Below are 23159 nucleotides of genomic sequence, written 5' to 3' on the forward strand. Positions count from 1 at the left end.
AAGCAATCCTTAGCAGGAAGAGTGAAACAGGGGGTATTGCAATACCAGATCTTCAACTCTACTACAAAGCAATAGTAACAAAAACGGCATGGTATTGACACCAAAATAGAAAGGTAGATCAATGGTGCAGAATAGAGGACATGGACACAAACCCAAATAAATACAATTTTCTCATACTAGACAAAGGGGCCAAAAATATGCAATGGAGAAAAGATAGCCTCTTCAACAAATGGTGCTGGGAGAATTGGAAATCCATATGCAACAGAACGAAACTAAACCCATATCTCTCACCATGCACGAAACTAAACTCAAAATGGATTAAGGACCTCGGAATCAGACCAGAGACCCTGCAGATTATAGAAGAAAAAGTAGGTCCAAATCTTCACCTTGTTGGTCTAGGATCAGACTTCCTTAACAGGACTCCCATAGCACAAGAAATAAAAGCTAGAATCAACCACTGGGATAGATTCAAACTAAAAAGCTTTCTCTCAGCAAAGGAAACTATCAGCAATGCAAAGAAAGAGCCTACAGAGTGGGAGAATATCTTTGCCAATCATACTTCAGATAGAGCACTAATTTCCAGAATCTATAAAGAACTCAAAAAACTCTACTCCAAGAATTCAAATAATCCAGTGGACAAATGGGCTAAGGAAATGAATAGACACTTCACAGAAGAAGATCTACAAGCAATCAACAAACATATGGAAAAATGTTCAACATCTCTAGTAATAAGAGAAATGCAAATCAAAACCACCCTAAGATTCCATCTCACCCCAATTAGAATGGCAATTATCAAGAATACGAGCAACAACAGGTGTTGGCGAGGATGTGGGGAGAAAGGTACACTCATACATTGCTGGTGGGGTTGCAAATTAGTGCAGCCACTCTGGAAAGCAGTGTGGAGACTCCTTAGAAAACTCGGAATGGACCCTCCATTTGACCCAGCTATCCCACTCCTTGGCCTATACCCAAAGGACTTAAAATCAGCATACTACAGAGATACAGCCACATCAATGTTCATAGCTGCTCAATTCACAATAGCCAGACTGTGGAACCAACCTAGATGCCCTTCAATTGATGAGTGGATAAAGAAACTGTGGTATATATATACAATGGAATATTACTCAGCCATAAAGAATGATAAAATTATGGCGTTTGCAGGCAAATGGATGAAATTGGAGAATATCATGGTAAGTGAGATAAGCCAATCTCAAAAAGCCAAAGGACGAATGATATCGCTAATAAGTGGAGGATGACACATAATGGGGGGGAGGGAAGGGTTAGTGTTAGGGTTAGGGTTAGAGTTAGTGTTAGCGAGGGGGGCAAGTATGGAGGAAGGAAGTACTGTATAGAGGGTAAAGAGGGGTGGGAGGGGTGGGGGGAAGGGAAAAAATAACAGAATGAATCAAACAACATTACTCTATGTAAATTTATGATTACACAAATGGTATGCCTTTACGCCATGTACAGAGAAACAACATATATCCCATTTGTTTACAATAAAAAAATAAAAAAAAGAAAGAAATCTATATAAATTAATTAGATAATATTTCCATATAAAAGTTTTATAAAAGCATTTGAAAATTGAATATCAAAATCAAAGTCTATAGTAACAGGAGATGAAGTAGTAAAAAATAAAAAATGAAACAGACACAGTGATTTTTCCTGTTCCTGAAATCAAGTAAAAATTGCAATATTGAAAAATATACAGTAAGCAGATTACAATAAAGATACATAACTGTGGGCAATAAAATTATGTTTCAAACAACAGAACAGTTCCAAATAAGAAAATAATTATTATTTTGTATTTTTTTGGGGGGGCACTTGAGAATTGAATTCAGGGATGGTTAACTACTGAGCTACATCCCTGGATTCTTATTTATTCTTATTTTTATTTATTCTTTTGGGACAGGTTCTAAGTAAGTTGTTTAGGGTCTTGCTAAGTGACTGAGACTGACCATGAATCTCCTACCTCAGCCTCCCAAATTGCTGGGATTATAGGCTTGTGCCACTGTGCCTGGTCTACTTGTTAAACATTAAATATTACAACTATATATCTTTAAATTTCTTTTTAAGTAAGATTTACATAAATGAATTGGAAGAACTTACTTTAAAATTAAAAATGTAAGAGCAAAATTTAAAGTTATAATTTTTCCCTTCATTTTCCTAAGGAAAAACATAACATTGGGTGTATTTTTTTCTTAGAGAAAAAACTAACTAATTATAATGGAAACAAAAAGAGAAAAATAAATTTTTGTCAACTCTGAATAAAATTTCAAGAGATATTTGGGGAGTCCAAATTATAAATAAAACATACTAAGAAGTACAATAATCACTTAAATGTCAGAGAAAAATGGAAAATATTACATCATTGGATTTTATTTGCTTAATTTTTATGCTATAAAATTCATTTTAGCAGAGTAGTCAAAGTATAAATATACTATGCCAGGAAGATATCCTACCTTTTTATCATACACATCTTGCCAGTTTACTCCAGAAAAGAAGCTGTGTCTCATAATTTCTTTTGCATCATCTGGTCCTCCACCAAGGCTACAGAACAGAAATTTTAATTAAATGAATATAAAACATTTACATAAGCCCACTGCATTAAAAAACTTTTTGTGAAAAAGCAATTTTCTGTGTGAGAAACAGTTCTTGGGATAAACAATTATAAAATTAAAAAGCTTTCACTATAAAATCTAATTTTCCTAATATGCTATTAACAATTACTAGCTTCAGAACAATATGGTAATGGAAAAGAGCAGAGGTTTGGGAGACAAACCGGAAAGAGATAAGCACTTCTGGCACTTCTGCAATGTGCAGCAATGGTTTTATAAGGATTAGAAATAACATAGGTAGCACCTGGCACAATAAATCATAGTTACTATCACTGTCAATTCTCTAACCAAGTTCCTTTTGAATGACTCAAGTAAAAATGTATCCCTTGTTAATAAAAGTTCTGAAATTATTAACTGGTTAGAAAATGAACAATGCTATAGACAGAAATTCATGGGCTATTTTCATATCTCAAAGGAATTCCACAGAAACAGTATTATTAATCCACAAAATATCATTACAATGTAAATTTGCTATAAAACTTGCAGTATGAACTAAAAATTATAAAACATACACCCCCTTTTCTGTAGGTATTCTCATTTAAACAATTTCTGACACAATAAAAAATTCAGGTGTTTTCTGGCTTCCTCAGTTTAATATAGTATACATGAGTCACTAAGAAAAAAGAGAAAAGTGAGAGAGAGGAAAGAAACAGAGGGAAAAAACAAAACAGAACAATTACCAGTAACAATTTAATTAAGTCTTTGGGGGAACTTATACATACAAAAATAAGTGTATTATAAACATAGTACAAAGGATGTGAAGCACAAAATTTATAAATGATAATAAAATATACAATGTTCCTATTGTAAATTAGTCAGAAGATTCTCATAAACTGGGCATGCTAGTGCATGCCTATAATCCCAGCATTTTGGGAGGCTGAGGCAGAAGGTTCACTAGTTCAAAGCCAATCTCAGCAACTTAGCAAGGCCCTAAGCAACTTAGTGAGACCCTGTCTCAAAACAAAAAAATTAAAGTAAAAAGGGTGGGTTATGTGGTTCAGTGGTTAAGTGCTCCTAGTACCTCTCCAAAAGAAGATTCTCATAAAAAACTTTTGTTAATTTTTGCTGAACTCCCAAACTCCAAAAGCCAACTATGGATGATTTCTGAGTAGTTCTGATACAAATATTTATTGATATTATTGTTTATGTTAAAATCAAAGATGAAGGTGATACTACAAAGACATCAAACTTCAGTTGTCAAACTTGTCAGTAATGTGAATGACTTTTTATTGAATGAGTGGTTAATAGTTTTAGAACAGTGGAAAATATTTAAACTATTTCTGTGCTATCTGAAATGTAATATATACAGATACAACATACTTTTAAGCTTAATCTGCACTGTTAGCTTTTTCTCATTTTTTTTATTGTAAACAAATGGGATACATGTTGTTTCTCTGTACATGGAGTAAAGGCAAACCATTTGTGTAATCATGATTTTACATAGGGTAATGTTGTTTGATTCATTGTTATTTTTCCCTTCCCCCACCCCCCCACCCCTCTTTCTCCTATATAGTCCTTTTCCTTCCTCCATTCTTGCCCCCCTCCCTAACCCTAACCCTAACCCCTCCCACCCACCCCCATTATGTGTCATCATCCGTTTATCAGTAAGATTATTCGTCCTTTGGTTTTTTGAGATTGGCTTATCTCACTTAGCATGATATTCTCCAATTTCATCCATTTGCCTGCAAACGCCATAACTTTATCATTCTTTATGGCTGAGTAATATTCCGTTGTATATATATACCACAGTTTCTTTACCCATTCATCAATTGAAGGACATCTAGGTTGGTTCCACGATCTGGCTATTGTGAACTGAGCAGCTATGAACATTGATGTAGCTGTATCTCTGTAGTATGCTGATTTTAAGTCCTTTGGGTATAGACCAAGGAGTGGGATACCTGGGTCAAATGGTGGTTCCACTCCAAGCTTTCTGAGGATTCTCCATACTGTTTTCCAGAGTGGCTGCACTAATTTGCAACCCCACCAGCAATGTATGAGTGTACCTTTTTCCCCACATCCTCACCAACACCTATTGTTGCTTGTGTTCTTGATAATCACCATTCTAATTGGGGTGAGATGGAATCTTAGGGTAGTTTTGATTTGCATTTCTCTTATTACTAGATCTCTCCATCATTTTTAAGGTCTACATAATCAAAACAAATCAAACCCTGACTTAAAATATTGGCAAGTTTTGGTAGTGTGAATATTCCCATCAAGGCTAATTTCAAGCTACTGTACTAGCAAACCATTATACATTATTTCCATATATTACATAACTTCAAAAATACAGAAAAGTAAAATGTAATAAAATTATTAAGGAGTGACAGATTTTGAGTACTTATTACTTTTTACTTTTGCTATTCTTGATTTAATTTGCAAATTTATGTTAATTTTAAAGAATGGATGCTTTGAACATTTAGTTCAGACAATTCCTGAAAAGTTAACAATTGGTTCTTGTCAGCTGGTACTTAGGAATTCCCTCACAACACTATGTAGGAAGAAAACCAAATAGGTCACAGAAATCAAATAATCATATAAATCTAACAAATTCTGGTTATGAGGTATAAGACACAATTGGATCTTCTGTCACATTGTCAGAATGGAAAATAAAGCAATCAGCTGATATCTGGGTATTTTTGATAAAGTGGTTCCCATAAATAAGCTTGTGCACCTCCTACTCCCAGATCTATATACGTTTTCTAAATAAATCACACCTCAAGACAGGACTTTTAGATTGAATCATCTCAGAAAAGTGATGTTCACATCTGGAACCTCAGCCTGGTCATTCTGTATTTAGTTAATACTTAGCATTCTGGTTCCTGCCCTAATTCTATTTTATTCTACTTCAAGTTCTGTATGACAATACCCATTGAGACATAAAGTTCCTTGGAAGGCAGAGATCAGTACTGGATTACCCAAAAGGCCTTCTAACTTTCTGGATACGCAACCAGAAAAGCAGATACATGTTTCTGAAAAGAATTTAATGTATCAATGTAGTCTGCATGAAAAAAAATCAGAACTCTATTGTGTTCTTTTATATTAGTTATAGTGTAGTTTACTTACTCTTCAAAGTTAAACTGTTTATAGTTTATGATACTGTTTGCATCTGAAGTGTACCTGAGATAGTACATGAGATGGGAGTTGGACTGAAGAATCATAATAATTGTGTAGGTTTTAATCCAGCTTCTGTTATTCATTTTGAGGTAAGACCTCAGTTCTTTAGCAACAATTTGACTTTGGACACAGCTAGCACAGTTATCAAATATATATAAAATATATATGGTCATGAATACTATGCAAAAGTGTATTACAATCTCAGACTGTCATTTTTGAAGCTGAAATTCTTTAACATAAACTTACTCAAAGTGTAAAACTGTAAAATGTCAAGGTCAATTGCTCTCTGATACAAAATGTAACACTTCAAAATATGCTTTGATATGAGTTATCCATGCCTAAGTATATTAAACTCCAATGTTACAATGTTAAATACTTAGGTCCTATGAATTCTTTACTATTAGGAACATCACAGAATTCCCATTTTCTTAGTACACTGAATGGAACATAAGACCATGCTTCTCTAATAAACTCTCCATAGGATGACAAAGGTGGACTAAAAGAACGATCCCAAGGTAATGGAAAATAAGAAATAGCAAAATGATAGTTGACTTGATCAAACTGATGGCAGTTTAGTAAAGAATACGGGGGGCAGGGGCGGAAATCAGGCAGTATTTAAGTAGCTGAATAGGAAAAATAAAGAGATATGCTATGATAATATCTGAATGTGTTTCCAAAGACTTTTCAGGGTCCTTTTGGCTTTCTCTCTTTTTTCTACCTGTAAAGCATTCCCCAGAATTCAGTCCTAGGCCCTCTCCACTATTTTCTTGCCTTTTGCTACTTCCATGCCTCCCAAACCCATATACTCAGTTACTATGTTTCTTTTTAAGTTCTGTTTTCATTATTTCCAGTTGCTTACTTGACATTTCCATCTATATTTTCTATAAATAAAATATATATAAAAACCTCAGGCTTGTTATACCCCAAATTAATACCAACATTCATCCCAGCAAGCCTCTTCCTTTGCTTGGGCTCTCTGTCTGTCAAACCACACATTCTTTAAACCAGTCACACTAGCTGGAAACCTCCAATACATCCCTGGGATCTGCCCAATGTCTACCTCCTCACTATTTCAACTGCCCTTTTTGGAGGAAGGGGTTGCTGGGTATTGAATATAGGGTCTCCAGCCTGTAGTTTATATTAATCATTCACAAAACTCTTTACTACTTCAGGAAGAATTTCATCTTCTACCTAGATAATTTCAGAAGCATTCTTACTTGCTCTGCCTTCCTGCCCCTCACTTTTCTAAATGCATCCACCCCAAAACTGCCAGAATTACCTTTTCATAACCCAAATCCATGTATGCTATCTCTTGTTTTAAATACTCCCATGGGTTCTCATTCCTTTCTGAATAAAGATGAAGTATTTTCTAAGAAACATCAGGTCCTTATCAAAAATATTAGCTTCGTCTCCCAGTATTACCCAACTCATGTTCCATACTCAAGTCACCAAACTTCTCAACTGCCACGTTCATTTGCAAGTCTAGCTGAGTTACTTTACATGTAAATTTCTCTGCTTGAATTCCACTACAAACTAATTCCTCCCTAAGCCAGCACAAGTTCTCCAATCCCCTAAACAGAGCTAATAATTAATATTAATTTGTACATGGTTTGGCCTGAATAAATTTTGTTATATGTTTTGTGGCCCTTATCATTCTATAGATTCCAGAGCAGAGACTTGTTTATCTTATTCTCCTTTGTTTCCAGTACTTTAATGAAGTAGTGGAGGGCCTTGAAGAAAATACCAGGTTGATTCATAATATTGCATCTTCTCTTGAGAATACCACCAATCTCTGGGTAGAGAAACTGCATATTAGACCACTAACACTCTAGAAATGGACCTCACGCTTATTCAACAGTTCTTAAGTACCTACTACATGCTATCCATGGAATAGGGGTGGCTGACATAGACAAACAAGTGAGATATAGACACAAAGACCACAAATACAATTTTGTTCTAGCAGTCAATTACAGGAAATACAACAAAGGAGAGAGAGGCCAAAGTGCCTGAAGCACTCAGAAAAGCATAGGATAAATGTTTATTTTTCTTAAGATCAAGCCAAATATTTGATTCCCAAACCAAAGATACAAAATGGGAGTCACAGCTCTACCTACCACCAGATACCTGATTGCTATGTAATTGAGAAATAACCATATTAAAAGGAATACATTTCAAAACCTGAATTAAGGAATGAATGCATTGTAAATAATCTATCTAAGAAACACCAAACAGGCACAAAGAAACTTGCTTTCTACTCATGTTCTGCATGAATTTTTCCTTGAGACCCTGGGTAAATCACTTTATTCTCTCCTGTACCTTCATTTTCTACTCAAATAGAAATGTGAATAGTATCTACCCTAAGGGTACTATAAAAAGGGCAGAGCAAAGATGTGAAAATACCCTGAAAAAGAAAACAAAATGACTTTACAATTACAAGTTACCTCAGTTCTTAAGATTACCAAACAAATTTTTTGAGTGGTTCCTCACAAAAGAGAACAACAAAAAGGTATCTCTTATGTTTGCTCATTTCTGCTGAAGTTAAAACCACATTCCTTATAAATTTAAAAGCTAGACGCATGCAATGGAAACCATTTCTAGAAAAAGTAGACAAAGTTCAAATTTTAGGATTCATTTATTCTTTCACTCATTAATCCAGTCTGTCAATAAATATATGTTGATCATTGATCTTAAATAAAACAGTAGAACAAAACATTACATGAAGTGTTATGGATCAATACAAAATATGAAATCATCTATCTCCAGACACCTAAGATTTAATAGACTTTCAGAGAAATACTGATAAGTATACATATCTAGATGTGAGGGTGAATGTATATGCATATAAAGGCATGTATTAAGAAACATTAAACAATAGCCATTTCACATGATTTATAGAAGATGTGAATGAACACATATGTGTGAATAAACAATACTGTGAGCAAAGCAGCAAGGACTACAGAACTCTTTGATATTATAACTCTTTGATATTAAAACAGAAATACAGTATGTCAAGTGTAATTTTTTTTCACTGCCATCAATCCTTTCACCCACACATGGAAAAATATTTTCAAATAACAATAAGGTATTTTTACATAGGTTGGGGGTGGGAGGAAAGAATAAAAACAGGGATTTCCCCCACCCTATAATTGTAAATCATCAGAAATATAAAGGACTAGAAGAAGAAAAGGAATCTTCCTATTCCCACAAGATCAAGCAACAGGAAAATTAAAAACTTATTTACTCATAATATGGATAATGAAATCTCAAAATCCTTGTTTGAGAAATCTGCAGAAAATTTCTAAGTCAGTAAAGAGTTGATGAAAATTTTTGAGTTTTCTATATTATGCAGTTAAAAATAAGTCAGTATCTCAGTGGGAAGATGTATATAACAAATACATTGCTTCTTGGAATTAGTTTTATATGAATTAATTTCCATATCACAATCTCTAACCACATTCATCAGTAACTCACAGAGCATTATTTGAGGCTTACCGTTTATTTGGATCCTTTATCAAGAGCCCTGAAAGCAATGATTTTGCATCTGAAGAAAGAGTTCTAGGAAACTTAATATCCTCCATTAGTATTAGTTCAAAGAGTTTTTCATGATCCTGGTTGTAGAAAGGTAACCTTCCACACATCATTTCATACATGACAACTCCTAGGCCCCACCAGTCTACTGCTCGGCCGTAGTCATTATCTTCTAACACCTAAAAGTGAAATCAGCGAAATGATTAATTACTACACATTAACTTTCAAAGCATTATTCATAAAATATAAGAGTCTAACATAAAAATGAATTCCAACTTTCAAAGCCTAGGTAATCTATTCTGAGTTCTTGACCTCAAAATGATGAAGCATAAATGAAAAGTATAAATTACACCAAATATGTGAAATATTCCATATATTTGTATGCATACATATATACATACATATACATATACACCCATAAAATGGTCAGTGTATAAAAAATGGGACAGGGCAGGTCATAAAAAAGAATACCAGTAAATGAATATATTTGAAGGATCAAATGAAAAACATAAGCTAGCATTTTTTACGTATTTTCTCTTAGGTCTACTTAGTTTTTCATCGTGAATTCACTAATGTGAACTTTAATAACTTAAAGTTGGGCTATGCTGATTATAGACAATAAAATGTGCCTTGCCTGTTGCTGCTTTAAGAACCAAGTTAAAAAGAAAAAGAATTTAGTAAGTAACAGAAATAAAGCAGTGAAAACTAGGAGCTTTAAACAAGCACAATATAACAATGGGGAGCACAGAACATGGCAACCACTAAAATAAATTTGAAAATTCTTGGGGTTCCCTCTGTGTTTCAGAAAATATTTAATTAATGAATTGCATATAAAAGCTTATTGTTTGGGTTATAATAAACTTTACAATACAAAGCCTCAGTAACCGACAAGAATTTTTGTTAAACAAAAATTATGAACTCAATACCTGGCTGGTATATATCCTTACATTTGTTTCCCAAAATATCTTAGATGCAAAATAAATTTAGTAAGAAATAATATGAAAATATTCTTTTGGTTATGTTCAAACAACCTGTTCAAATCAGACATGAAAACCTACCATCTGCTTCAGATAAAATTTGTTTTCACCTTTTTATCAGATTTGTTTCTCATTCAACAGAATATTCCTCATCTACATATGACTACTGACATTTTATTAAATAACTATATTTGAATAATCTTAAAACTTACTTTAACTTGGACTCTCAAGCTTTAGAAAAACCAGATCAAGAAAGCCACAGACATGAATTTCATTAATTTAAAAAAAAACCTTAACAACTGATGATATAAGAGAAAAATTATAAAAACAAAGTAGTACTTTGTTTCAAATTCTCTTGGCTTGAATTAAATACATTGTTGAACATGACTGATTTTTATGTAAAATTTACCAGTAACTTTACAGCACTGAGGATAATATTTTTGACAGTTATATTATAGTTACCTATAAATAGTATGCAAGGTTCTTTGGTAGAGTACTTAAAGATGAAGGATAAAATTTAAAGAAAAAATTGTAAGCATTTTTGTAATACCATGAAAAAATTTTTAATTCAAGTGGATCAATGTTGTTTCATAACTAAAGAAGCCTAGTTGGAACTGCTTTGTTAGTTTCAAACACAAGTCCAGCTGTTTTTTTCAGAAATCTTGTGTAAATCACAAACTAAGAAAAATATTTTCTGAAAGAACAAATTATAGTTTTCATCATTAGCCAAAACATTTCTACTTGTTTAAAATGAGTAATTTGAAAATAAACTGATGATAAGAAATAACCTAAGGAATTCTATTTATGTTCTTAAGTTAAAGGAAAAGCTGTATATATCACTTAAATACACCAGTGACTTTTGATGATTCAAGGATCTATTCTTATGGCCAATTAGTAGAATGTTCTGTTTGTGGGCCTCTATCTAATTGATACAGGGTTTTAAAACAAAACAAAAAAAATTTAAATCTAAGTAATCTTAACTGCATTCTGACAACACCAACAAAACAGTGGCATACAAGAAGAGGAGCCAAATGTGGTTTTTAACCTCTTTTTTCATAAAACCATAAAAAGCATAAAAGCTGGATTAACTGCCTCCCGAACCCACATTTCACCAGCCGGGTTCTCATCCCCAGCTGGCAAAACTGGCAATCCTTTATTTTTGTTTAAATACCTGGTTTGCAGCCAGAAGGGAAAGTGAGTGCATAAAAAGAGAGGGCTTTTATTTTTGAAGAGAAATAAGCAACTGAAAAATAAAACTGCATTGTAAAAAAATCTGATAAAATCAATTTTATTTAGCTTTGTAAAATGAATACCGATTCTCAAAAGTAGTGGTTTTACTTCTGAACTTCAACTGATGATTTAACTGATGTGCAGACACATGATGCTGTGATTAGAACTATGTGCCATTAACACTTTGTATTGAATAATACTGATATTACATATTGTCTTGACATACAAACTTTTAAGCAAAGCTGAGGAGGAAAAAACCCTGACAACTCACTCACCCTCTCTACTTAAAAAACTTTGCTATCAATTAAAAAGAAGATTTCTGTTGAATTCCTATTGCCAAACAGCTATAAGGTAAAACACAAGAAATGAGTGATTATAATATTCTGCATGTAGATATATAATATAAAACATGTTCTCATTATTCATATTATATCCTTTTTCTTCAATCTAAATGATTTCAAAACAAAATACTGTCTGGAAATTCCAAAGTCAAATTAATTATTCTGAATTCAAATAGCCTCTCATATTATTTTTGGAAGATTTTTTTCTCCCTAACTCACAGCGCTTCTCTTTCTAATATTACAGTAACATTTCAATTCCATTAAACATAGTTTATCATATAATTCGGAGATAGATATTGATCAAAACATAGTTTTAGAGAAATAATCCAGCAAAAACTTGGCTAATTAATCTAAAATATCTATTTTTTCCATAAAATCAATATTACTGACCTGAGTGTGTGTGTGTGTGTGTGTGTGTGAGAGAGAGAGAGAGAGAGATGCTGGGATGGAACCCAGAGCCTTGCATAGGCTAGGTAAGTACTCTTACACTGAATTACATCCCCAGCCCTGTGACTGACTTTTAAATGAAACTCAAAGTGTAAACATGAATGTGGGCATTTGGTATATCCTTCTATCCCTACTGTCCTTTATACTTAGATACAGCTGTACTTTATATATTTAACACAAATGCCCAGATAAAGGATGAGAATTTAGAATACTAAACATAAATGTTAAAAAGTGATAAGAAGTTACTTTGAATCAAAATTCAACAGAGCACACACTATAGGAAATGAGGCTTAGTTTTCAATTTTTTCTACCAGGAGTCAAGAGATTCTTTACTTTCATATATAATAAACCTAAAAATCAAACAGGCATAGCAGGTATCAATTAATCTTAAAAATTCTGGTAATATTTGTTGAGGACACATCCATTAATAAAACAATCATGTAAAGGGAAAAAATACTCCATGATTGTTCTTAATCACTAATTAAAAAGGAAGATTTTAAATAACAAACTATATATTTTAAAATGAGAGCATCATTTAAAGTTCACAATGTAAATATTTATTTGGCTAATAGGCATTTAAAAAAATACTCATTCTAATACTGGGAGTTGAAGGTATACCTCTTTCGCTTACTAGCCAAGCTACACAATGCACCCAGGGCAAGCCAATTATAAGGAGACCATATATGCCCTGGAGTGGCTTACTGCTCTATCAATAATCCTGACAGAACAGATGGGGGAAAAAATTAAACATCTAAACAGACTGTCTGTACACCTATGTTGTGAAAGTAAACTGCGAACTTGGATGAACCAATTTACCACTAATTCAAAAAAATTTATTTTTTTCTGGTAACCTTAAAATCTCAGGTAATTGGTATGTGTATGTCTTATATATAAACAGCTCTCTTTATATTATCATTTATAAAAGCCCTTTATATATTCTTAATATTACAGGTATTTGCTAAAAAATTATGACTAGCAACATATATTCATATACATTATCATTTATGAAAGGCCTTTATATAGTCTTAACATCACAGGAGTTTGCTAAAAAATAATGACTAAATCAGATTTTAAAATTGATTGCAATTTCAAGAGAAGTACACCTTTCAATTCATAAGAACTATGAATTCCAAGGTTTCTCCATCTTTTCTTCATAAACTTATATTTAATAACTATCTCTCAACTGCTCTAATAATTCTTAAGAGACATCACCTGATGCCAATTGCTATGAATTGGAATGTTGCAAGTATTACAGCCAACTCCTAGCATGTGCACACAAATCCTTTTACAGAACACTTTAAAAAGCAGACTCAGAATAAAACAGCAAAAATTCTTGAAGAGAAAAGCTAAATGAATACAGTAATGGTGATCAAATCACAATTACATGTATCTTCACACAGAATTCTACACTTCCTTTTTATCCTGAAACAGTATATATTATGGAATTCCAAGAAACTGGGTCACTGTAACTCAACTAAAACCAAATATAATAAAATAATATAGGTCATCATTAATGTTCCCAGTTCACATTAGTTTTGTGTATGTTCTCATGCTTCAGAGAATTTAAACTTTGTGCTTTAATTAAATACTTAATTTAATTTAATATTTCAATGTTTAATTTGTTTAAACATATGTTTAATTCAGGATAAAAAGGAATAATATGTTAATTGATTAATTTAATTAAAGCCAAAGATTATAAAACACTGAAAAGAAGTTTATGTGAAAAAATTGCTACAAGAATTGACCTCTAAATAAGTAACAACCACTCTGTATAAACACAAGAGGCATTAATTGCACTGTAGTTCACATTTAAACAATATTCAATTCTAGGATAAAACGGGAAGACTTTGTTAATGTTACCCAGAAACAGTATAAAATAGCACCAAAGAAGAAAATTCAACATATTGAAATATTAAGCCAACTCATATAACTGAGTTCTTAAATATGAACCCTAACTATAAAGCAAATAACTCTTATTTGAACTAATTGCTGTGCTCCTATAGAAAATTAAGTAAATTTAATTTTCTCCTTAATATTGATGATGATACCTTTTCAGAACTAATGGAAGATGAAGGTTTTCAAAGGTACCTCAGGAGGACAGGTATAACATGAATCATTAATAATTAAATAAAATGTGAGTTAGAAAAAGCTAGTAAAATAACTTTTCACAAAAAGCATATAAATTCTAAGACTAGTTTTATAATCTGTAGGAATACAGATCGTCCAAGAACAATCAAAATGCAACTGCATACTACTACTTTTACCTGCAGGTGAAACATGCAAACTATGTAACTTTAGCTTCATTCATTTCTGCTAAGATTTCCTAAAGATCTTACTGAAAGAGACCACAAAATGACGCCTTTCCTATTTATTCTGTGCTGGATTTAAAATAAATAAGTAAAATTCTACTTAGTACACTTCAATCAAATTAGCTTTTAACTACCTGCCTCCACCTGCATTATTCCATGCTAGCATTTACTATTTCTTTTGCCAACTTCTTAAGAAATTAATGTGTATTTCTAATTTTTGATATAGAATTTAATTTGCATCAGTGCCATGATTTATCACAATAAAATAAATCTTCGTATCCAAATAGTCTGACATATTTCAAATATTTTCAATGTTATGTATGAGATATTAAACAGGTTTAAAAAGAAAAATGAATACAATAAAGGCCAAGTGAATGCCTTCTAAAACTGGAGCTCTGAAAACTAAAAAAGAATGTATCAAAAATTGTATTTTCAGTCACTGGAAAAAATCATTTTGCACTTAGACAAATTATGTATTTTTCCTCTTAATAGTAACCACAGCTAGATATTATATATTTCCCAATAATCTAGTCATTTTCACAATCTTTTGTTAGTTCTAACTTGATTATCAAATAATTTTTATTTTTACACTATTACAGAAGTGCATTTCTCTAGGTTTCCAAAACCACCTTATTCAACCTTCCCCATCTGTCACCATCTGCTTCTTTTTAGCATGTACTTTTTGTGTGATCACATAAGCATGTGAAAAATAACTAACATTCAGATGATTATCTGCTGGTACATTTGAGGACTGGGCATAATAAAAGTGAACTGCCAAAACGTACTTAACACTTTTAATTTTGTTGGGTCTTGCATGTAAGCTACATTTGATTTTCAAACTGTTTTACAGTTGGAAAGTTGATCAGGTACTGCTAACTCAAGAGCAAAACTGAGACTCTAAATAATTAGCACTGCATAAAATGGTTTGGATTCAAGAGGAGCCAAACCAAATAATAAAATTTAACAGTAAGAGTCTATATATGATTTCCAATTTCTTTTATAATTTCTAGGTGTGAAAATACAGTATAGATTATAAAAACAAAAACTCCTGAAGATACTTTATGACCCCTGATTTATTACAGAACCATTTATTTCATTCTAACATAAGAGTAAAAACATTCTCATTATACATATAAATGCATTTTTAGAAATATTCCATACTAAATGCATAGTTTATATGCCTCCAAGGACTGAATCTCTATAACCTCTTAAAAAAACTAATAACCAAAACAATTCCTAATATTTTTCTCTAACAACAACAAAAAAAACAATGCTTCCCAAGTTGAAAAATTGTATGATAAGCCCCATTCTTCATTGAAAAAGATTAAGAGAATAAATACATTTTAAAAAATACTCTTTTCTTCAACAAAGAGCATATTTATACCATAGGACTTATCTTTTCTAGTGGTCTTTGACACAGAAGCAAGTTGAGTTGATTTAAAACTTAAGTTTATTTACAATGTTGAGTTTGACATATAAAACATTTAACAAACTGGCTTGGAACTGATTCTAACACTCTTTTTGAAGTATCTTTGAAATAGCTTCATTTACCTGTATACAGCAAATCATTTCTATCAGATTAAAACAATTTAAAAGGTAAAGAAAGGAATACCAATGCTAAATGTAACAGAGGTTGCAACAAGAAGGGAAAATATTGGCCATGAAGTCATTCACAAGAGATTCAAGAATGTGTTCCGAATCTGAAACATGGATACTACTTACATTATTATCAAGAAAAGACTAGGATTAATAATGGTATATATTAGAAATTTCAAGGTGCAAAAAAGTAAGAGACTTCATCTGAAAAACAAGAGGAAAAAGGCTTATTTCAGCTCTTGCTAAGCCCTCCCTAACACTGACCATGTGAATTCCAACACATTAGCTCCTTTCCTACAATTCACAAGTGACTTTCCCTTACCAACATTATCTAATCTGAACTCCTCTGCATTCCAATTCCTAACTATGTGTCCATCCTCCTCCTATCTTCTCTTCCTGCTTCCCCTTTAAAACTGCCAGAACTTCCCAGCAGGCTTAAGCATTTCTTCCTTTCCTTTTCACTCCACTGTAATACTAATAGAGCAGTTACTTTCTTGCACAGCAAGATATTTTCTATATCTTATTACCTTAGTAGACAGGAAACCATAGAGAATAAAACCTTCTCTTACTGTATGTGTATTTCTAGCACCTAAGAATGTGCAACACTAATGTATATTCAATAAATATTCTTTATTGAATGATTGAGTGTTCTTCAGTGAAATGGTCCATGCTAGAAAACAGAATAAAGGAATAAAATTTTTACTTTTCAAATGAATGTAAATACATTCCAAATTATTCTGATTTAACAAAAATGTAGTATATGATAAAATATTTATTTAACATATAAGAATTAAAATTACAGGAGAGCTGGCATTGGAGCTCAGTGGTAGCAGTCTTGCCCAGCATGTGTGAGGCACTGGGTTCGATTCTCAGCACTGCATATAAATAAATAAAAAACAAAGGTCCATCGACAACTAAAAAAAATATTTTTAAAAAATTACATGAGAAATTAGTTTTGAAGTTTGTCCTCCACAAACAGTACCTATAATGATCATCACTCTTCTACAAAAATAAGATGTCGAGATTTTAATTGTAAACCAACATTTATCAACCATTGATGATTACATAAGCCACTTTTAAAAGCCAGACCTTTGTTATATTTTCAAAAAGGTAGATAGAAATGTTTTCTTACAATTCACAAGAAATGTACTGTAAACTTTCTGTTTAGAACAATTGAACCCTTCTTATATTAAATTCTTGGTTTTGTTCTTCAGTTGATGACATTTGCATAGAAAACAGCATCTTTGTTTCTTACTAGATCATGCACTTCTGAAATGAGACACATTTATCTTCTTCAGAAATAATTTCTCCTAATTGTGACACAACTAATTTTGGTATTCTAAATATGGGGTATCATCATTCATGGCAAATGTATAGCAAGGGTAATTGAGCGCCACAGAAACAAAGAATTTGTTTTTCATGACATTCACAAAAACACTCCTATTCTAGAAAATATGATCTTGTATTTGAATAAACAAAGAACAGTCTTTCTGAAATTTTACCTAATTCAACTACAAAAATAGATGATTTTAAACTTCAGACTTTGTAACAAAGAAAACAGTACTTTTAGCAAGAAAATAATAGTTGGAAATTGTTTAAATGTCAGCACTATTTACAATAGCTCAACATTTTTTAAATGTAAATTTAATTCCCCAATATTTTTGAAATGTAAATTTAATAAACCAGCATGAGTTGCCATATCTATCTTCTCTATATCATATGTAAATATCATACATAATCATGCCAGCATCACTGTAAAAATTCTACTTCCTATTTTACCCTGTCTTGTCGAAAACTTACAAAGCATCTATTTTAAAAATTATATCTGTAAGTGGCCTTGAAATTGTGATTTTTCTTGGGTTATTAAGCAAAGAGTAAAGAAAGTAAAAGGGGTCTTTCTGTTCAAACCTAGTTAGAATCCTGATTATACCTATACCACCTCCCAGTTGTGCAAAGGTTACACTAAAAAAAAAAAATGGATTCTCTTTCCCTCACCTTTAAAAAAAAAAACAGTTTTGCTATGTATCACAAAAGGTTAGTCAAACTAAGTGACAGTTGTAATGCAAGTATACAGAATGTGACACATAGTAGATGCTCAATAAATAGAAATTCTAACCCATCAAAGATTAACACCTCTGTAATTGGCTCTAACCACACTAACTTGGTGTTTGAGGGGAAAATTGAACTGTTCTTACCTCGGTATTTTCATACTAGCTGCTCTCTCTGCAAAGCTATTCCCCTGTATCTCTGCAAAGGCTTCCTCTTCCTTATTTAGATCTCTGAGCAAACATCATTTTCCCTGATCATCCAATCTGTGGAAGATTTTATTTTCCAAAGATGGCTTGGAACAATATCTTCCATCTCATATGATCCTTTATAATGGAAGGTGGTGTCAATGTCTCTAGACTTGAAATCTATACAGGCTATAACTGCTTCAAGGAATAAGCACAACAGAAATGATGTTGTATAAGGTCTACAACAAGGCCATAAAAAGGAGAATATTCCTAGCCACATTACTCTAATAGTAAAAAATTAGACAAAACTCAAAAATCCATCAACTGCTGAATTAATAATTCACAATATGTATTACAGTCATGTAATAGTAGTCATAAGAAGGAACAAAGTGTCAGTAACACACTACAACGTGGACGAACCTTGAAAACAATTTGCTAAGTGAAAGAAGTCAGACACATAAGAATCAATACTATACAATTTCATTTATATATAATGTCCAGAATAGGTGACTCAATAGTGACAGAAAGTAGATTAGTGATTGCCTGAGGGAAAGGAATAATGGGGAGCTGATGAGTATAAGGTTTCTTTTGGGGCAATGAAAATATTCTGGAATTAGACAGCAGTAATTGTTGTACAACTATGTAAACTGGTTTTTTTAAAAAGGCCACTGAATCACATACTTTAAAAGAACAAATATTACAATATGTGAATTTCATTCCAATTACAGAAAAGATAAGTCAAAAATACACTTTTGGAAAGTTAAAACTTCTGATGGTTTGTTAGGTATAAACAAAATAAATAAATGAAGAGCAAGGCAGTTTCCTAACTTGTTACTAGGATATCCTCTTGTTAGAACTCAAGAGTCAAAACACTGTGACCCCACATGAAGGGGCTATATATCAATAGCCCTAAAAAGGTGAGAGTTGACACAGAAGCAACTGTCAGATATACAACTGAATACACATCTAGGTGATTCTAGTCCCTAGCCAGAGTCTAGGCTGAGGCCACCTATACAAGTGAAGAAGAAATCCCTGCTGACCTGCTCTGTGTTACTGATTCAGAAAAATCCATGATCACACAAATTGCTTTTTTCACCAACCAGTATTGGGGGAGTTTGTTATACAGCAATAGCAACTGGAGGACATCTTCAATAGCTACCATATTACACCACATCTTTTTCCTTATCTTGCCTTTTTTTTTCTTTTTATGGAACTTATTTATTTATTTTTATTCTTTCTCCCTCCATTAGAAGTAAGAGAGTAAGATTCTTGCCTTGTTCCTGTAACCATATTACCCAGAAAATACCTAATAAATATTTGAATAAACTGACGAAATTATTGTGGAACCCTTAGCACAAGGAAGTCAGCAGTTTGGAGTTCCTATTGACATGAACTCCAATGTAGGTAGTAATTTTCACTAGCTTTCCCAGTAATTTCTAGTGGTTAAGTATGAAAATCCAAAATACTACAAATCCAATAATCACTATAATTTTTTGTTTTTAAGTAAAATCCAAGATGGATTGAACTGTTAAACATTCTTAAAAGTCCTTCAATTTCAATATTTTGGTAAATGAACCAAAATGAATCAAGTAATAAAATGCATAGCCAAGAAATAAAACTGATTTAATCCAATTTATCTAGGGCATTTGTGCTGATGAACTTAATTTTTATAAAATCTTGGCCCTAAAATATCTCATTGTAAACATAAAGCAAAATACATTTGATTCAGGTTGACATGCAGGTAAAAGAAGTACTATAATTTTTAAGAATTAAAAAAAAAAAAACTACATAGTTTCCTTTATGAAACTTTCTATCAATGTTACTTTTTCCTATGAATGGAACTTAAGCCTACCTCTGGTGCCAGATATTCTGGAGTACCACAGAATGTCTTCATAGTAGCTGCATCTGTGATCCCTTCTTTGCAAAGGCCGAAATCTGTAATTTTTATGTGTCCATCTTTGTCCAACATCAAATTCTCCAACTGTGTATTAAGAAATAGACATAAATGATTTTATAGACTTCAATAATAGGAAATACTATCTTGAAAAATTATTGAACACTGAATAGAGTATTTTGGAAAGAACACAGTCGCAGTTAATAGAACTTTCAGTACTTACACTGTTCCTTCATAAGTAAAAAGAAACACTTTTTCAAACACTTCACGATGACAAAAGTATTGATTTTTAAACCAATGGAAAGAGTGGTACAGTTTTTAAGATCTAATCAACTTTTCAAAGAAAATATTAATTTTTTTTTTTTAAAAAAGGTGATTTAAACAATCCCAAAGAGACATGCATCTTCTGGATACATACAAATGGGTTTCAACAATTTCTCTTGGCAATTTATTGCTATTACAAACTCTTCACTTACACAGAAATGTTTTTTGGTGGTGGCTATAAATCAAACCTAAATCTTATTTTGTAAGTTAAGGTGATATCCTTTTTTTCTTTTTTTTTTGTAATAAAGAAATACCAATCCTTTTAAACATAAGAAGAATGTCAAAGTGAAACATTCAATAGCTAATAAAAACATGTAGCATTAATATAAAGTTTGAATCTCTTTTTATCCATTAACTCAAAAACACCAAAGAGGGTCTGAAAGATTTAACCAACTAGCAAGACTATATGCCTCAACTGAAAATTATAAAATGCAAGGGGGGCAGGAGTGCGAATCTAACAACTAAAAATAATAATATAACTGATCAATTTCCCCTTCAACTTTAACTCAAACTATGATTATCATCATTATTATGGTTTAGATCTGAGTTATCCCCCAAAGGCTCATATGCAAGACAATGCAAGGAAGTCCAGAGGTGAAATTATTGGGTCGTGAGAGCCTTTACCTAATCAGTGAATTAATCAGCTAATCAATTAACTGTGTGGTAACTACAGGGAGGGAGGGAATGGCTGGAGGAAGTAAATTACTGGGGGTGGGGATATCTTTGGGATTGATATTTTGTCAGTGGTGAGAAGAACTCTCTGCTTCCTGATTGTCATGTCCTGAGCTGCTTTCCTACTCTACGTTCTTTCACCATAATGTTCTGCCTCACTTTGGGTTCAGAGCAATGGAGGCATCCATCTATGGACTGAGACCTCCAAAACAGTAAGCCCTAAATAAACTTTTTCTCTTCCAAAATTGTTCTTGTCAGGCCTTTTGGTCACAATGGTGAGAAAGCTGACTAAAACAATCACACAAAGAAATATGAGTTTTAAACTGTGAACATAAAACCTCATACAGTAGTAGTATACAAAATCTGAAAAATATATTAGTAGGATGAATGATAATTAAGTTTTTTTAAGGGAGATGTTGACATTTCAAGATGTTTACCTGAAATCTGAAGTCAATATTAAATTTATACCAACCATAAAACATAAAGACATCATACTTGATGACATATTGTCAAATGTCTTATTGAGCAGACAGTATAGGTAAGCAAACTGTGTTCACTGAAGCAAAGATCAGAACAGTTGTACATCCTTTTTTAGTCATGTGCTACTCAACTGAGTAAATATTCAATACACATTTCAGGTATATCACACTTTTTAGAAAGGCAAGTCTTTTCTTGTCTACAGAAAGCTGAATAAACCCTAAATATACGGTTGAATTTTTCTTAAAATAAAAATCATTTTATGCAAATCCAAATATCTTACATCTGTTTTATTCCTCTCTACCAACCAGAACTTAGAAATCAAGTCTAACTTACTAAATCTATTCAAAAAGTATCAAGAGTTTCTCTACTTTTATTTTCTCCTATTTAATCTTCTTTTTCTTCCTCCTGTCTCTGATTTCTCTCCTTTCACCATCTCTTTCAAACAACACCCTTCATCTTCCTTCCCCTAACTTTCCATAGACAGATGTATATACTGAAGCTTCTGTTGCTTTGTGGAATAAAATTTTGCCTCATTCTTTAATTTTTTAAAATATGCTGATTGTCTAAATGTATGAGTAATATTTTAAAATGCTGCAATATGAGCTTCAAAAAATCACTCCATTTATTAACATAATACATACAATTTCTATTTAAAAAACTTCAAATAATATATAATATTAGACAAGATGTGAAATGTGTCCATTTCAGTGCAGGTTCCTCCCCAACTCCACCCACTCCACTAATCCTCCCTTTGCTCATCCATTCATCCATCCTAGATTGGTGCTTTCCATCCATACCTATAGGTGAAATTCCCTGTGATATAGTTATATATGCACATATGTGATTTTGTTATTCCACCTTTCCTCTTCTTTCCCACTTCTCTTCACTCCCTATCTCCTTTCTTCACTTTCCCTTTATATGCATGATATTACCCCCCCCACACACACACACATTCACCTTCTTTTCCTTATTTTACTCTAGCTTCCACATAAGAGAAAACATTCAACCTTTGATTTTCTCAATATAGCTTATTTCACTTAGTATGGTGTTCTACATCTTCATTTGCTGGCAAATGCCATAATTTCATTCTTCTTCATGGCTGAGTAAAACTCCACTGGGTGTATGTACCACATTTTCTTAAGGTGTGCATCTATTGATAGGCATCTGGGCTGATTCCATAATTTGGCTATTGTAAATTGTGCTGCTATAAACAGTCAGGTGGCTGTCCTCCTGTAGAATGCTGATTTAAACTCTTTTGGATAAATACTAAGGAGTGGGATAGCTGGATCATATGGTGGTTCATTCCTAGTTTTTTGAGGAATTTCCACACTGCTTTCCATAGGGTTTATACTATTTTGCAGTTCCACCAACAGTGTATGAGTGTTATCTTTTCCC

General features: G+C 32.4%; 1 protein-coding gene across 3 annotated transcripts in view; it reads right to left on the reverse strand.

Moving 5' to 3' along the window:
* AKT3 (AKT serine/threonine kinase 3) overlaps positions 1-23159 on the reverse strand; it is a 311937-nt gene that overhangs the window by 38737 nt on the left and 250041 nt on the right. For all 3 annotated transcript variants that reach the window (XM_079106138.1, XM_079106137.1, XM_079106139.1), the window contains 3 exons: positions 20247-20375; positions 9225-9439; positions 2463-2550 (listed from right to left, as the gene is read on the reverse strand). In XM_079106138.1, the coding sequence (XP_078962264.1) occupies positions 2463-2550; positions 9225-9439; positions 20247-20375 (432 nt within the window). The remainder of the gene's footprint in view (positions 1-2462; positions 2551-9224; positions 9440-20246; positions 20376-23159) is intronic.

Source organism: Sciurus vulgaris, assembly GCF_902686455.1.
Source record: "Sciurus vulgaris genome assembly, chromosome: 12".
Taxonomy (NCBI): domain Eukaryota; kingdom Metazoa; phylum Chordata; class Mammalia; order Rodentia; family Sciuridae; genus Sciurus; species Sciurus vulgaris.